This window comes from Staurois parvus, unplaced genomic scaffold (genome assembly GCF_062004578.1).
Source record: "Staurois parvus isolate SC_StPar_1 unplaced genomic scaffold, SC_StPar_1.0 ptg000147l, whole genome shotgun sequence".
NCBI lineage: Eukaryota > Metazoa > Chordata > Amphibia > Anura > Ranidae > Staurois > Staurois parvus.
In genome coordinates this window covers 10585321-10600733 of record NW_028317943.1, presented here as the reverse complement: position 1 = coordinate 10600733, position 15413 = coordinate 10585321, and the positions used below count along the sequence as shown (strand labels likewise).

At 36.9% G+C, this 15413-nt stretch overlaps 1 protein-coding gene across 1 annotated transcript in view; it reads left to right on the top strand.

Annotated features, from left to right (window-relative positions):
- The window catches only part of LRIG3 (leucine rich repeats and immunoglobulin like domains 3), a 38264-nt gene extending 23158 nt beyond the window's left edge, over positions 1 to 15106 (top strand). The window contains exons 7-19 of the mRNA XM_089674029.1: positions 235 to 378; positions 662 to 805; positions 3998 to 4078; positions 4223 to 4294; positions 5348 to 5419; positions 6767 to 6930; positions 7559 to 7879; positions 7967 to 8248; positions 9850 to 10302; positions 11929 to 12084; positions 12795 to 12938; positions 13023 to 13280; positions 14549 to 15106. Of these exons, the coding sequence (XP_089530155.1) occupies positions 235 to 378; positions 662 to 805; positions 3998 to 4078; positions 4223 to 4294; positions 5348 to 5419; positions 6767 to 6930; positions 7559 to 7879; positions 7967 to 8248; positions 9850 to 10302; positions 11929 to 12084; positions 12795 to 12938; positions 13023 to 13280; positions 14549 to 14781 (2524 nt within the window). The 3' untranslated portion in view covers positions 14782 to 15106. The remainder of the gene's footprint in view (positions 1 to 234; positions 379 to 661; positions 806 to 3997; positions 4079 to 4222; positions 4295 to 5347; positions 5420 to 6766; positions 6931 to 7558; positions 7880 to 7966; positions 8249 to 9849; positions 10303 to 11928; positions 12085 to 12794; positions 12939 to 13022; positions 13281 to 14548) is intronic.
- The last annotated feature ends 307 nt before the right edge of the window (positions 15107 to 15413 follow it).

The following is a 15413-nucleotide window of genomic DNA, read 5'->3' as shown; positions in this document are numbered from 1 at the left end:
AACTGGAATGCCTCGAAGGGTTTAAATGATCTGATATAACTGGAGTGTATTAGATCCAAATTTTCAAGACGATCGCTGTGATTATCCACCATTTTATAGAAGGATTCCCACAAAAACTGTATTTGCCAGAACAATAGATTTGTAGTAAATAACATAAAAATGATGCATCTGCTATACATATATTTCTGTCATCAGACTGTTCATCTAACATCTGCGTTTTTCCCTTTTTTTTAGGTTTCTGGATCATAATAATCTAACGGAGATTAGCAGAGGCTGGTTGTATGGCTTGCTTATGTTACAGCACCTCCATCTCGGCCAGAACGCCATCAGCCAGATCAGCCCTGATGCCTGGGAGTTTTGCCAAAAACTCAGTGAGCTGTACGTTGCTTTTATTTAGTTCCAGTTTTAGTACATATTTCATGCCAGAACATGAATTTCTTACCACAGTTTTTTGTAGACCTTTTTTTTTTCCATAGCAGAATTACTAAGGCGATTTTTGTATTTCTCTTGACTGACTTGTGCAGTCTCTCTACTTACTGCATGCTGTTTCAATTAAGCCTGAAAATATGCCTTTATCTCCAATGCGCTGGGCACAGTGATAGCAGGGCAAGTTACAGAGTTTGTTACACTAACAGGTTGCTTTTTTTATTGCATTTTACAGAGATTTAACCTTCAATGAACTAACAAGATTAGAAGAGTCAAGTTTTATGGGATTAAGCCTGCTTGGTAGACTATTTATAGGAAACAACCAAATTAGTAATATCGCGGATGGTGCATTCCATGGATTATCCAATCTGAACACACTGTAAGTGTCATTTTCCTCTTGTTTTGCAGTGATCATGGCAAGGGAGGCTTATTTAAAAAGCAGAATAGATGTCTCTATGGATTAAATAAGTAATATTACTTTGGGCCCTAGAGGGGGGGGGGGATTTGTACTTATGATTATTTAAGTAGTTCAGGGTGGCATTTGATTTGGGGATTAATGCATGTGATCCTGCTTTGAATATTCTGAATAGAAAAAAAAATCATCTACTGCTGTATAGAAAAGAGTGAGCAAAACCTCTTGATATAAAAACTGAGCTAAGCCCTTTGTTGTTCATGTTTATATAGTTAATCTAATCAAAATTATGATGTCAGTTTTTGCCTTTGTACATTTTTCTCCTGCACCCCAGTGTTTTTAATGATTAAACTTCTCCACTCTGGGAAATTTGATGCTGTGAGGTAGGGCTGAAAATTCATCCAATTGACATTTGAATTCTTATTCATTTTTTTTAATCTTAAATGCTTGTGTAAAGAAATGAGTGTGCTTTAGGACAGCGGTGGCTATCTTCTCCCTTAGTAGCCAAGATGACAAATCAAACCTTCCCTGTTGTGCATGATGGATATTTGAATCTCCATAAGCATGAGTAGTAGAAAGGCTGAGTACCCTATAATTCCCAGAGCAAATAGAGAATATAGATGAAATCGGTTCATTTTCTTTGGGCCTCTGATTGGTGTGTTGTGATGTGCACAATCTGAAAGCTACATTAACTGTGTTGGTTAAGTGTGGGCCTGTGCCTGCTAAGTAGGGCTAGAGATTATTTATTTGACAATTTCTTTAATGCTTGTATTCTGTTGAATTAAAGTGTTACTAAACCCACAACGGTAAAATCACTCTGTATATGAAGTAAAGCATGCTTGTTATAATCACTGTGGAACCTAAGGGGTTACTCCTGTACATTGTGTAAAAAGGCTGTTTGATCCTGACTTCTCTGCTCCTCCTCTTGTTCAAATGTCCATGTTTTATCTCCTGATAAGACAGACTGAACCGTAGCCATTATGCACATGCTCAGTTTAGTGTGTATTGCTAGAGAGGTTTTTTTTTTTCTTTCTTGGGAGAGTGCATGTGATCAGCACAGGGCCAATCAGCACTGTCCAGACAGAGGTTAGGTTTTGCATCCTCCTAGAGCAAAAAGAAAACTCCTCCTACAAGCTGTAACCAGTGCTATGCTGAACACTGATAGAAGTCACAAGACTGCTTTATACTGCTGATGAGAAAAGGTATTTAGCAGTTTTGTATTTACTAAAAAAATTAAACTTCCATGTTCTGTGTACTGTGGGAGACCAGATATAGTGAATGCAGGGTCCGGGGTTTAGTAACACTTTAAATAAGACTACACCTAAAAACCACCATGGTAATAGTTTATGACTCTTGCATATGTTCTGATACCTTTTTTTGTTTTTATTTAACATCTTGGAAACCTGTTACTTTTTAATCAATTTCCTGGCATGCGAGATGTGTTGGCACACAACAGCGTTGATTTACTAAGACTGGAGAATGCAGAATCTGGTGCAGCTGTGCATGGTAGCCAATCGGCTTGTTAAAAAACAAAACAAAAAAAGAAAACGATCTGGTTTCTGCACACAACTGCACCAGATTCTGCACTCTAGTTTTAGTAAATCAACCCCAATACGTACATTTGTGTTTTGTTTCTATCATTTCTGTTCAGAATATACATCATGTAGGTCACTTGTCTCATGAAAGTAAAATGTGTGAAGTGTTGCCATGGTATGAACTCTTTTTTTTTTTTTTGTTCCACTGTTTAAGCACTTGTATCTCTTAAAAGCTTTTAGGGTCCATGCACACTGTGCTTGAAAAAAAAAATAATAATGCTCCTATAGAGCTATTTGTACAGCTGCTTAGCTTTTTTTTTCTGCCAGAAAACTCTCAAACGCAATCCAGAAGTGTTTTTTTTTTCTGCCTCTAAAAGCTGAGCTTAAAATATGCCTCTAAATGTACTCATGTGCATGGACACATAGTATAACACTGAGCTGTTTCTATTTATTTACTTATTAATTACAGGTACTTGTATAGCACCATCAATTTACACAGCGATATATATTACAGTGGATAAATGGTTAGCACTTCCGCCTGGCAGTACGTTGGTCGTTGGTTCAAATCCCAACCACGGCACCACCTACCTGGAGTTTGCATGTTCTCCCTGTGCCTGCGTGGGTTTCCTCCCACACTCCAAAGACATGCTGGTAGGTTAATTGGATCCTGTCTAAATTGGCCCCAATATGTGTATGTATGAATGTAAGTTAGGAACCTTAGATTGTACGCCCCTTGAGGGTTAGGGATTGATGTAAATGTATAATATATATGTAAAGCGCTGTGGTGCTATATAAGTACATGTAATAAATAAAATAGTACATTCACATCAGTCCCTAACCCTCAAGGGGTGTACAATCTACAGTCCCTAACTTACATTCATACACATACTAGGGTCAATTTAGACAGGATCCAATTAACCTACCAGTATGTCTTTGGAGTTTGGGAAGAAACCAGAGTACCCGGAGGAAATCAAACCAACTGCCAGGTGGAAGTGCTAACCATTTAGCCACCGTGCTGCCTATAGGCAAAACACAACTCCTGTAGATGCAGCATTAAGCCTAGTATACATGGACCCTTAGGGTAAAAACCAGTTCAGTAATTCTTCCACTTGTCTTTTTGTGCTTCCATTTCTCTAAAGCAAAAAACTCAAAATCAAAATATTTTGCTAAGTAGCTGAGAAAGGGTGGAGAATGGAAGCCATCATAGCTATTAATGGTTATGAATTGCAGGTCAGGTGAGGCCGCAGGGGTGGACTGACCATTTGGAAACTCGGGCACTGCCTGAGGGCCCGGGGTCAGTAGGGGGCCCCATGAGATGCCCCTGGTACCTTTTTCATAGGCTTTTTTGAGTTTGGGCAAGGACACAGGGGCTCCATGATTCCCTATTGCCCGGGGGCCCCATGAGTTGTCAGTCCGCCTCTGGGTGAGGGCAAAAAGTCCTGCTCTCTGCAGGTTTCTATAGTTAACATTGCCGTAGGGTATGCAATCCCAACTTTTGTAAACATTAACAATTTATCCAGGCAGAAAGTATTAATAGTCTTAGAAAACCCCTAGAAAGTATGCTTTCTGTGTGAAAAAATTTTATGGGCTCATCTGCCTTGTAATAATACTTGTCTTTTTACAGAGATCTGAAGAACAATGAAATTTCTTGGAGCATTGAAGATATGAATGGAGCATTTTCTGGACTAGAAAAACTGAAAAGGCTGTAAGTTAAAAATGTATCACTAATGATGGCATTATAACATTTTTTTTTTTTTTCTAATTTTGGCCTTTATTTACGTTGCTCTTTATATCACTTATTTGTTGCAAAATGTATTTCCTAAGCATTTTATTTTCCTCTTACTTTAAGGATGCTCCAAGGTAATCGAATAGGATCAATAACAAAAAAGGCATTTTCATGGTTGGATGCACTTGAATATCTGTAAGTAATTGGTTTCTATAAATGAGTAGCTTTTATTATACAGTGAGAAAGGCATTCTTAAAGCTACATTCCAAAGTTTAGCAAAATTCCAGTGTATTGTTCCTTGATTAATTCTATCTCAATTAGTAAGTTTTTAATAAACTTTCTACATATGAGAGAATCGTACTGGAAATTATTCTCTGCATCTTCCTTAGTTTTTAGATAACAGGTCCTTGCCATTCCCATGTCTGTAGTATATAAGAAGTGGTTGTCTGACTACATGTGTGGTGGTGGTTTTGGAGGTGATAGGTGTTCTAGCAGTCCTGGTGCTTTGGAGCAGTGACCACAGCTAAAAGCGCAGCTGGTATGGAGAGGCACTAAACTGGTGTAGAACACTGCCCAGCATGGTCCTACTTCTACAAATTTAACTATAGGAACAGATGGAGAGAGCAGTTTACTCATCTCTTCTTTTGGCTTGGTTTACGTACTCATGGTGAAAGGTTTGTTACCTTTTCTGTGTGAAATAGGAATTGATTTATGCTATTTCAACTTTTCAGAAAGCTCTCTACTTGTACAACTATTACTGGTTACCTGATTGTAACTGCTTGCATCCTGCAGTTATCACAAAACTGTGCCTTTTAATTTTACCACAAGTTTTATAATGTTGGCCTTGTGCTATGGCAGGTAATGGGCACTGCAAATTTTCTTTCTTACAGCCACAGGTTGCAGGAAAGAAAATCACTAGTTTCCCCCCACCAACACAGTTAGTGTTGATGGGGCAATCCTTCCCAAGGAACTACTGTGTTATCCCGACTTGGGGGCGCTGGCAATAATTGCATTAATAATTCGACAGGCCGGTTGGACCCAAGTCACACAACAATCAAATTGGGTACATTGGTCCTGCCCATAGGTGGTTCGAATCATCTATGGCCGGCTTAAGCAATATCAACGTCTGTTAAGTTTGATTTTGATGTAGCTGATACGAATAGTGCACATAGTAGCAACAAAAATTTAAAGTTTGCCATGATTTATTTTATATTCCATTATTTTAATTTGTATTTTATTTTCATATAGGGATCTGAGTAATAATGCAATTGTGTCAATGCAGAGTAATGCATTTTCTCAAATGAAAAATCTTCAGCAATTGTAAGTTATTTTTGTTTTCACTATGATGCAAACATGATTTTTGTGTTTTGTTTTTTTTTTTTTGTTCTTGTTTTGTTTTTTTATCTTTGATAAATAGTAGTGTTTTGATTACTTGATGTGCAGCATGCTTTCAGAATGAAAGTTTCTCGAGTCGAAGCATTAGTGCTTATGTGTATAATCTGGAGGATAACAAAAGTGAATAACACACACCTGCTTTAATTATGTAGTCTGCACTAGCAAAAAGACAGGTTAACTCTGCTATTACCGTCCTGTATTTCTGCTAGCTTGTATGTATCAGTTCTTTTTCAGGGAAATCTATCAAAAAATAATAGAACCTGCCTTTTGTGAGTCATTGTCCTGGAACAAGCATGTGCATATCACCTGATAATACATGTTTGTTCCAGGTAAGAGAGAAGGAAAGTTGATAGCGGACAGCCCCTGAAGCCTGAACCTAAAGTCCTCAATGGCTGCTCTCATATTTGCCATGACAGGATCCTTTTATTGCAGTATGTGTGAAATGGGAGGAAGCTTTCCCAGGCGATCAGTCATATATTGTTTATGATCATACTTCACCCACTCTTTCACATTGGGTTAAAAACTCCTTATCTGCATACCTCTGGATTACCCTGTTTAGAATGAGAGGTCAGCAATGCAGCCTCTATGTTTTCTCATAAAAGTTTCCACACACTAGTCAGAAAATTTGTCCTCATAGATCACTTCAGGCTGACCCCTTTTTCTGGTATAGTTATGTAAAACATTAAAAATAAGTGCCTATACTGTTTAAAAGCCACTTTCTCACCCTGCTCTGCACATGCTCAGTTGCTCTTTTTATTTTTTTGGCACTGTGCCTAAAGTGTAGAGTATTTGCTGACAACCTAAAGATTTACTGCTGCTCAGGAGCTCTGGGCTTCATCAAAGTGGCAGCTTCTTCAGCAAGAAGACACAGGAACAATGCTGGAGGCAATTTGCAGCACACGCTAATTTTGGTAGCATATTTATGAATGTGGAATGTATGTTCCTTGCTAAAGAACATTTCTTTTTTTTATTTTATCAAGTTATGGATAAAGTTCCACTTTAAACTTGGCAGTTTGTGGGTTGTAGGAAGAAGTAGAGCACCTGAAGGAAACCCACACATCTTAACTTTTTTTTCTCCATGTCCCTGAAGGAATTCAGCCTAGCAACCCAACTATGCAGGCTGCAGTACTATATAGTCTGTATTGTTTCAGTTAATGTGTGCATTCACACTTGCTTTTAAATAAAAATATCTCTTTTCAAGACTTTAATTGCCAACTATTTATAGTCCCAGGAAGAATTGTCATTTTATTTTTTTTTTCCTTTTTCATACAGACATCTAAACTCTTCGAGTCTTTTATGTGACTGTCAGTTGAAGTGGCTGCCTCAGTGGTTAACGGAAAATAAACTGCAGAAGTCTGTAAAGGCAAATTGTGCACATCCACAAAGTCTCAAGGGCAAAAGCATCTTTGCTGTTAGTGTTGATGGATTTGTGTGTGGTAAGTTGGGGTCGTTTTTGTTTAATTATTTTTCTTACCTTTTTATGTATAATGTTGTTGTATTTTTTTTTTTTTTTTTCCTTGATTTCTGTTCAGAACTTTTTAATATAAAGTAAACATGCATAGAACATCATTGGTCAAAATTATTTGATGCATAATGTTGAAAGCATGCATTTTGCTCATGATTTCAGAAACTAAACTTAAACATCTATAAGCCTCATTTGTTATTTTGAGAGTAGGACTGCTTCTTGTAATTGTCTTTCCCACAGTAACCACATATCCCTGAGGTATAAGAGAATGAACTGGGTAGAGAATGCATTGGGGGGGCGGCGGGGGAATATAAAAATATGAAGATATAACATTTTTATCCTCTACCTCTCATGTACATGTGTGTAAAATATATCTTATATTATAATTTTATATCTTCTTTCAGACTTTCATAAATTATGTCCACTGTAATTTTAACCTTACCCTATTACAGGGTATGAGCAGCCCTCTTGAGCCCCATAATGAAAATCTAGCTAGACGTAAATGTAATATACTACTGTGTACACTTATCCAGAGATTATGCAGTACTGCTGAACTATATTTCCTGTATTTAATTTTTTTTTCTCTTCCATACCTGCAGATGACTTTCCAAAGCCACAGATCACTGTCCAGCCTGAAACGCAATCTGCAATAAGAGGCTCCAATGTGAGTTTTATATGTACGGCAGCCAGTAGCAGTGACTCCCCGATGACTTTCTCATGGAAGAAAGACAATGAGCTGCTGAATGATGCTGAGATGGAAAATTATGCTCACCTGCGGGTACAAGGTGGGGAAGTAATGGAGTACACGTCTATCCTGAGATTACGTGATGTGGAGTTTGACATTGAAGGAAAATATCAGTGTGTCATTTCTAATCACTTTGGAACCTCTTACTCTGTAAAAGCCAAACTAACTGTGAACAGTAAGTGTCTGTTTTATGTTGTGTTGGGCAAATCTAGTTCCAGTGTTGGCTGAAATGTTTGATTCATTTTTTTTTTTTTCCTTTTAGTGCTTCCTTCATTTATGAAGATGCCTATAGACCTCACCATTCGAGCTGGATCAACGGCTCGCCTGGAATGTGCCGCAGTAGGGCATCCAACACCTCAGATTGCTTGGCAGAAAAACGGTGGCACGGACTTTCCTGCAGCTCGTGAGAGGCGGATGCATGTTATGCCAGAAGATGATGTATTCTTTATTGTGAATGCAAAAGTCGGGGACACTGGAGTGTACAGCTGTACAGCCCAGAACAGTGCGGGGAGCATTTCAGCCAATGCTACACTCACGGTTCTAGGTAAGTGCTATGTGGTGGTGGTGTTACTATTTTATTTCAGATACTTTTATAGTGCTGACACTTTTTCTTTTTTTTTTTATGCAGCACAAAAAAAATATATATTTTTTTTAGTTTTTATATTGTGTGTTATAAGAGGGTGTGCACACTTATGCAACCACATTATTTTAGCTTTTATATCGTGTGTGTGTGTGTGTGTGTGTGTGTGTGTGTGTGTATGTATATGTATATGTGTGTATATATATATATATATATATATATATATATATATATATATATATATATATATATATATATATATACACACACACACACACACACACGATATAAAAACTAAAATTATGTGGTTACATAAGTGTGCACACCCTCTTATTACTGGGGATGTAGTGGTCTTCACATTCAAAATCATGTTTAAAAGATTTCAGTTTGTTGTTCAATTGAGTTGTACAGTTTACAGGTCACATTTAAAGATGGAAAAAGTTCTGATATGATTTATCGTTGTCTCATTTTTTTACATCATAGAAACCTGACATTTTAGCAGAGGTGTATAGACTTTTTTAGTTTAGACAGGGGCCAGTTACCTTCCAGCATGTCTTTGGAGTGTGGGAGGAAACCTGCGCAGGGAGAACATGCAAACTCCAGGCAGGTAGTGCCGGGGTTGAGATATGTGTTTTAAGCACATTCCTAAGATCAGTATCTGCTTGGACAGTACAGTGGAACCTCAACTTACGAGTTTAATTCGTTCCGTGGTCGAGCTCGTAACTTAATATGCTCGCTCGTTAAATCAATTTTCCCCATAAGAAATAATGGAAACGGCCGTAATCCGTTCCAACCCTCAAAATGGCACCTCATATTTTTCATTTTTCTTGTTATTTCATAAGGAAAAAAGCTTTTTACATAACAAATATTATATAAAAACAAAATAGAAAGAAAATATGAAGATATAATAAGGTTGTATACAATTTACTTACCTTGGAGATGAGACGACTTGAGCTAACGGAGACGGCGGAGGTGGCGGGTAGAGGAGACAGGCGGAGGTGGACGGATGACTGTTTTGCTATCACTACATTCGTACGTAAATGTACGCTACGTTGTAACTAAACTTAAATTTCACAGAATATCACAAACAAATGCAAAAAAACTGTGCGTGCAACGAATCTCAGTGTTTACTCTACCACGTGTAGACAGCGAGAGAGAGAGAAAGGCTCGGAGATGGGATGCTGTGACTCATACCCTCTGAGCTGCGCGCGCCTCGAAAATATACACTTAGAGCTGCGTGCGCCTTGAACTCGTATCTTAAAATTCTGCTCGCGTGCTGAAGCAAAAAATCGTCCGAGCGACTGCTCGTATCTCGGAAAACTCGCACGTTAGTTCGCTCGTAGGTTGAGGTTCCACTGTATATGTATCCATAATTTAATATTGCCTGTAGTAAATAAGATAAAGGTCTTTTTTTTTTTTTTTTTTTTTTTTTTTCTTCTAAAGCTATAGCTCCAAATAAAACCATGAAAAGCGCATTAAATGATAAAATAAAAAAATGCAATTAAAACTTGTCTGCACATGCAGGTGTCATGTATTTTAATGCATTTATCCTTTTGTCAATACAGAAACACCATCATTTCTGCGTCCACTTGTGGATCGTACTGTATCGAAAGGAGAAACCACAGTTCTGCAGTGCATTGCAGGTGGAAATCCTACTCCAAAAGTAAACTGGACCAAGGATGATAGCCCATTGGTTGTAACAGAGAGACATTTCTTTGCTGCTGGAAACCAACTTCTAATTTTAGTGGATACAGATTTTGCAGATGCTGGGAAGTATACTTGTGAGATGTCCAATATCCTTGGAACAGAGAGAGGCAATATTCATCTTTCAGTCATTCCCAACCCAACATGCGATTCCCCTGCAAATGCCACCCCGTCATTGGAAGATGATGGATGGGCCACAGTTGGTGTTGTGATAATAGCAGTGGTTTGCTGTGTGGTGGGAACCTCCCTTGTCTGGGTGGTCATCATATACCACACAAGGAGAAGGAATGAGGATTGCAGTGTCACTAACACAGGTGGGTACAATAGCAGAGCAAGGCAGGAAAGAAAAACCATTACTTTTCAATTTTGGTTAATCAGATTGGCATGTAACTGTGCCAAACAAATTTGCAAAACATATGTTACAATGTAAGCTTCATCTGGCAAGCCACCAGTATGGTTTATGAAGAGCTTGTCTATGCTCCTGACAATTTGACTTTGGACCGCAAGGCACAAATGCAGAAGCGCACACATTTCGTAAGACCGTTTTAACTCTAGTAACGAGAAGGTAATTTAAAGTGAAACCAACTAGCAAGCATTGTCATGTTTTATATAGCAGAAATAACAAAATCCTTGTACTTGCCTTCAGATCTGATGACACTTTCACTTAATCTGGAGCTGATTATAGCTTTCCTAAAGTAACCCGGTCCTTTTGGAAATCTAAACTGTTACAGCAGACACTAGTGTGTACCTTTTTGCTTGCCTTTTACTTTAGGTAAATGGAGCTCCAATGCTGCTTGGGAGCCTGAATGCTTTTGTATATATAATAAAAAAAAAAGAAAAGTTTTTCCTTGATTTTTAGCATGCCCTTTTTAACATCCCATAATGCAGTATAGGCACCTCCTGCAAATTTCTGGAGACTGTTGCATTGAACTTGGGGTTAATTTAAGTTCATTATTTAAAGTGTGATGAAAAAACCTATACCACAGACAAAATGTTTCCAACTTCAGTGTAGTAAATAAAAAAAGAAAACCATATGTATCTATGGAATAAAGCAGAACCAAAGCCTCCAATCTCTCACAGCCAAAGAAGCTGCCATCTTGGCCTCTGTTGCCATGGTGCTGCACATGTTATCAGTTTCTGACACCAGCCATTTGATGGCTTGACAGTTAAGTTGGGAGCACTAGCAACTGTGACATTATTCACAGCATGCCTTGAAAGTAACTGTTCTAGTAAAAAGTTAAATGGATGGGTTTAAATCTGCTTCAAGTTTTAGTGTATCTTATTTAAAGCTGTCAGTAAAACATTTAATCACATCTTTTGTATGAATACATTTTAATTGGAAGCTGCATTGAGAGACATATATGTAGGCACGCAGTACTGATCAAAACAAATACTAGATTCCTGGCTATTATGCTAAACTATTTTGGCATGAGCCATCAACCTGTTTCAGGCATTTTAACAATTAGTCTGCCCATCTTGATCTGAATACAGGTCAGTGACTTAGGTATTGAATTTGATCAATTCGTTTTGACAGCCAGGTAACTAGGTGACTGGCCACATACCTTTCTCAGTACATATTGTTTGATTTGTTTTCATATGTTTGATCAGTTGAACTGTGCAAAGCAGTTTACATCTAAGCACAATAGCATAACTATTGTGTGGATAACGAGCTGTTTCCACATCTCTGTCAGGCACATGCAAAAAGTGAATCTATCTGCAGCAACTACTGATTTCAAAACTGCATCATGGTAGCAAATGGCTTTATTATAAATCTTTGAAGTGTGCTGCTATTCAGAATTGTGTGTGTGTGTACTTCGTAACCTTGATTAGTGGTTTGACAGTGATTGACAGCTTCTAATTATGTTGAGTTTTAATACATGCTGTGGTTTGATTTCAAGTTTTAGTATGACAATCATAATTTTTTATTCTATATTTCACAGATGAAACCAACCTACCTGTAGACACACCCAGCTACCTGTCCTCACAGGGGACACTAGCAGAAAGACAGGATGGTTACATCCCTTCCGAAAATGGAAGCCATCATTTTATTTCTTCCTCCATGAGTGGATATTTCCTGCAGCAAAGGGATGCCAATGGTAGGATATATGCCAAAGTTTTCATCCTGTTTCTTTTATTTTGTTAATTATTTTAAACAATTTAAAGCTGCTTTTCACTGAGAATACTCTGTGATGGTCGACAGCTTCTGACTGTCAAAGCGTTGTCAATCTCCATGGTCGTTATATTATGTTTAGGCACTATAATATATATTCCGGCAGGGATTCTGACCGGGTTTTAATTGGGCCACTTATACAGTCTGTTTCCTACGACCACAAAGTTAACTAATTCTTCTGAAATAGGAAGACCATTTTCTTTATGCTTCTGTACTAAAAGTGCATATGCATTTGCAGAATCTCTGCAGAGCGGGTCATTTTTAGACCACCTCTCACCTGATTTGTTGGAATCAAAGGTTAGCCACTGGCACAGGTCATTAATAAACTGTCATCCATTTGGCATGGCCAAATCTGCTGGTAGCATTAGGGTTATAAAATCTTAATTGTGTTGGTCATGCTTTCTGTCACTTAACGATGTGGACCGTGATTATCAGTGTGTGAAATAAGAGGGATCTGTATTGCTCTGTAGCAGACATCAAGCTTCAGACATTCAGATTTAATTGCCAAGCAGCACAGACGGCCCTTTTATATTAAAACCCATTATTAAAGGCTTTCATGATTGTTCATTGCTAATCATACCTTGCATTCTTTCGCGAAATATACATATCTATGAATTGCTGACATTTATATTGCAGGTGTTTGCCACTTGGATAATGGAAGTGAACCAGATTTAGAGGCTGTGGCTGATCCACTGTTGTTTCACTACATGGGGCCCCAGAGTTCATTGTACCTGAAGGGGAATGCCTACAACCAGGAGGCATGTGAGGCTTATCACTCAGGTTAGTTTACTACATCAAGTAGTGGTATGTTTACACACAGCTGGGCCTAATTTAATATTGGCTTTCTTTTTTTTTTCCTAAAAGGATACATTCCAGATCAGAAACTGGCTAACTTAAATGCATATGAACAGGATTACTTAAAGGACTTCAGGTTATATGCACAGCGGGATGATATTGATGATGATAATTTCATCAGAAGAACCGATATTCATGGAGCATATTCTCTGGTTCACTCCTTTCCTGGCTCTGTCTGCAACCAGTCTGAAGAGAGCAGAGCAAGGATAGAATCTGATACTGATCTTTATGTGCAGAAGAACAGTCCTGAAAAGAATTCCTATATGGGTGGGTGTGCTGTTATTATTTGCTAGTTATGTTTTTTTGTTTGTTAGATGCAATATAGTTTTATTAGGGACACATGGCAGTTGGTTTGCCTATAGACTACCTTTTACAGTGACTTTTCTGTCATAAAGAATAATGTATAATATGCATATGATTAAAAGAAAATATCTCCTTTTTTATGTTTATAAAAGAGTAAAATGTTTAGATGATGAGATAATGGCCCTATAATCACTTTATAAGTGAACAATAGCAGTACATTTTATATATGCAAAGTATGCATCTGTTGGTCACTGACAAATATTATACTGTTATTTAACATTTTTGATCTCAATTTTTTTTATACATAATTGCTTTTTCTAGTTCTGTATAAAATATGATATCTGTTTTTAGGTCTTTAAAGCAACAGTTGTGTGCATACCATTTGGGTGTGTTTTATAGATAATTAGCTTTGTTGGCATACCACTTTCCCAGTTACTGAAAATGGCAACAGCACATGGAAATTTTTTTTTTTTTTCAGAATTCTGCTTGCATGTGGCTTCAATCTGTGTTTGACTTCTACATCCTGTGTTCTCATATTTCCTTTTTCAAAATTGGTCTAACACTTTGTAGTCAGGACCAATTTTCCGTGTGTGTATGTGTAGTAAATATATATATATATATATATATATATATATATATATAATGTCTGTCATACAATTTTTTTTATTTTTTTGTGTAAGAAATTGTACTTGGTCCTACTGGGCTGATTTTAGCTGTTTTTACAAAAAATTTTATTTCAAAAACCAAAAATTCCTAGGATTGTTATCACTATGTCAAAAATTGACAGTGTCTTGTTTATGTCACATATTTACTTTACTTGGTGCAAGTGAGCCCTGGAGTTATGAAATAGGTCCCAATTCTGACACATTAGTGGAGTCAATATTCTGAGCCAGTATCTTAAAATTCTAACTTATCATTGCAGGTTGAATTGACATATATATATATATATATATATATATATATATATATATATATATATATATATATATATATATATATATCTGCAAAATATTTTACAACTGTATGTATGCTGGACATGTACAGCTGTCAGTCTAGAAACTGATGTGGACAGCTTCTGCTTATCACGCCTAGTCTTCAGTGGCCTTAGTTATGGCAGTGAAATTAATGGAAAATTAAACCTTTAAATGAAAAGTGTAATGTAATTTTAGCTAATATGTTACACTTTCCTAGAGATCTGTGATTTAACAGTAATTGCTTTTCTTTATTTACAGGCACATTTGGAAAGTCTATATGGAAGCCTCCCCAAGACTCCTTTCTACACACAGTGGATTATGTCCCTTCCCTCAGTATTTCTCACTCTTCATTGGATATAGCATTAGAGTGTGATCAAGAAGAGTCAACAAAGACAATTTTATGTGATGAATCAGGAAATATTTTACATAAACCAAACCTACTGGAAGATCACAGGACTTCTATATTTTACAGCTATGACATGGACACATAGCAGATTTGCAGTACTTGCGTTCTTTAAGCCAAAGACATTAACATGCTACCTCAGCTACTTTATCCAAAGGAGAAAAAGGACACTCATAACATGCTTGAATGCCAAAGCTCTAGAATGAAATTTCAGAAGATATCTGAAAAACATATTTGCCTAAATATGCATTTTTTATAAAAATGGAAAGCGTAATTTAAAAAGTGTAAATATTGATATAAATATTTTTTGTATTTTTATATTGAGATTTTTACAATGGATAAACTATTGCTAATGAATTATAACATGTATTGTACAATTGCACAATATGTTGAATAAAATATGGCAACAGGTATTTTAAGTAATTAAATTAGTAATAAGTGGTCCTATTCTACTAAATACAAGATAAGCAACTAAGGAGACCCATTTGCTTATAGTGACCCCGGAGATTGTGGAGTTGTATAAATCAATAATCCAGTTCAAATCAATAGTGAGCAGTACCCATTGCACAATCATAACTGTGGTTTCAGCTATTTAAAGTACAAGTGAAGGTCTAAATGTATTACTGTGATTAATGCATAGGGTCACCGGTTTTGGCCAAAATAAGCCATGATTTTCATTTACAGCTACTATATGAAAATAATTTTTGCTAGTTTGTTTTA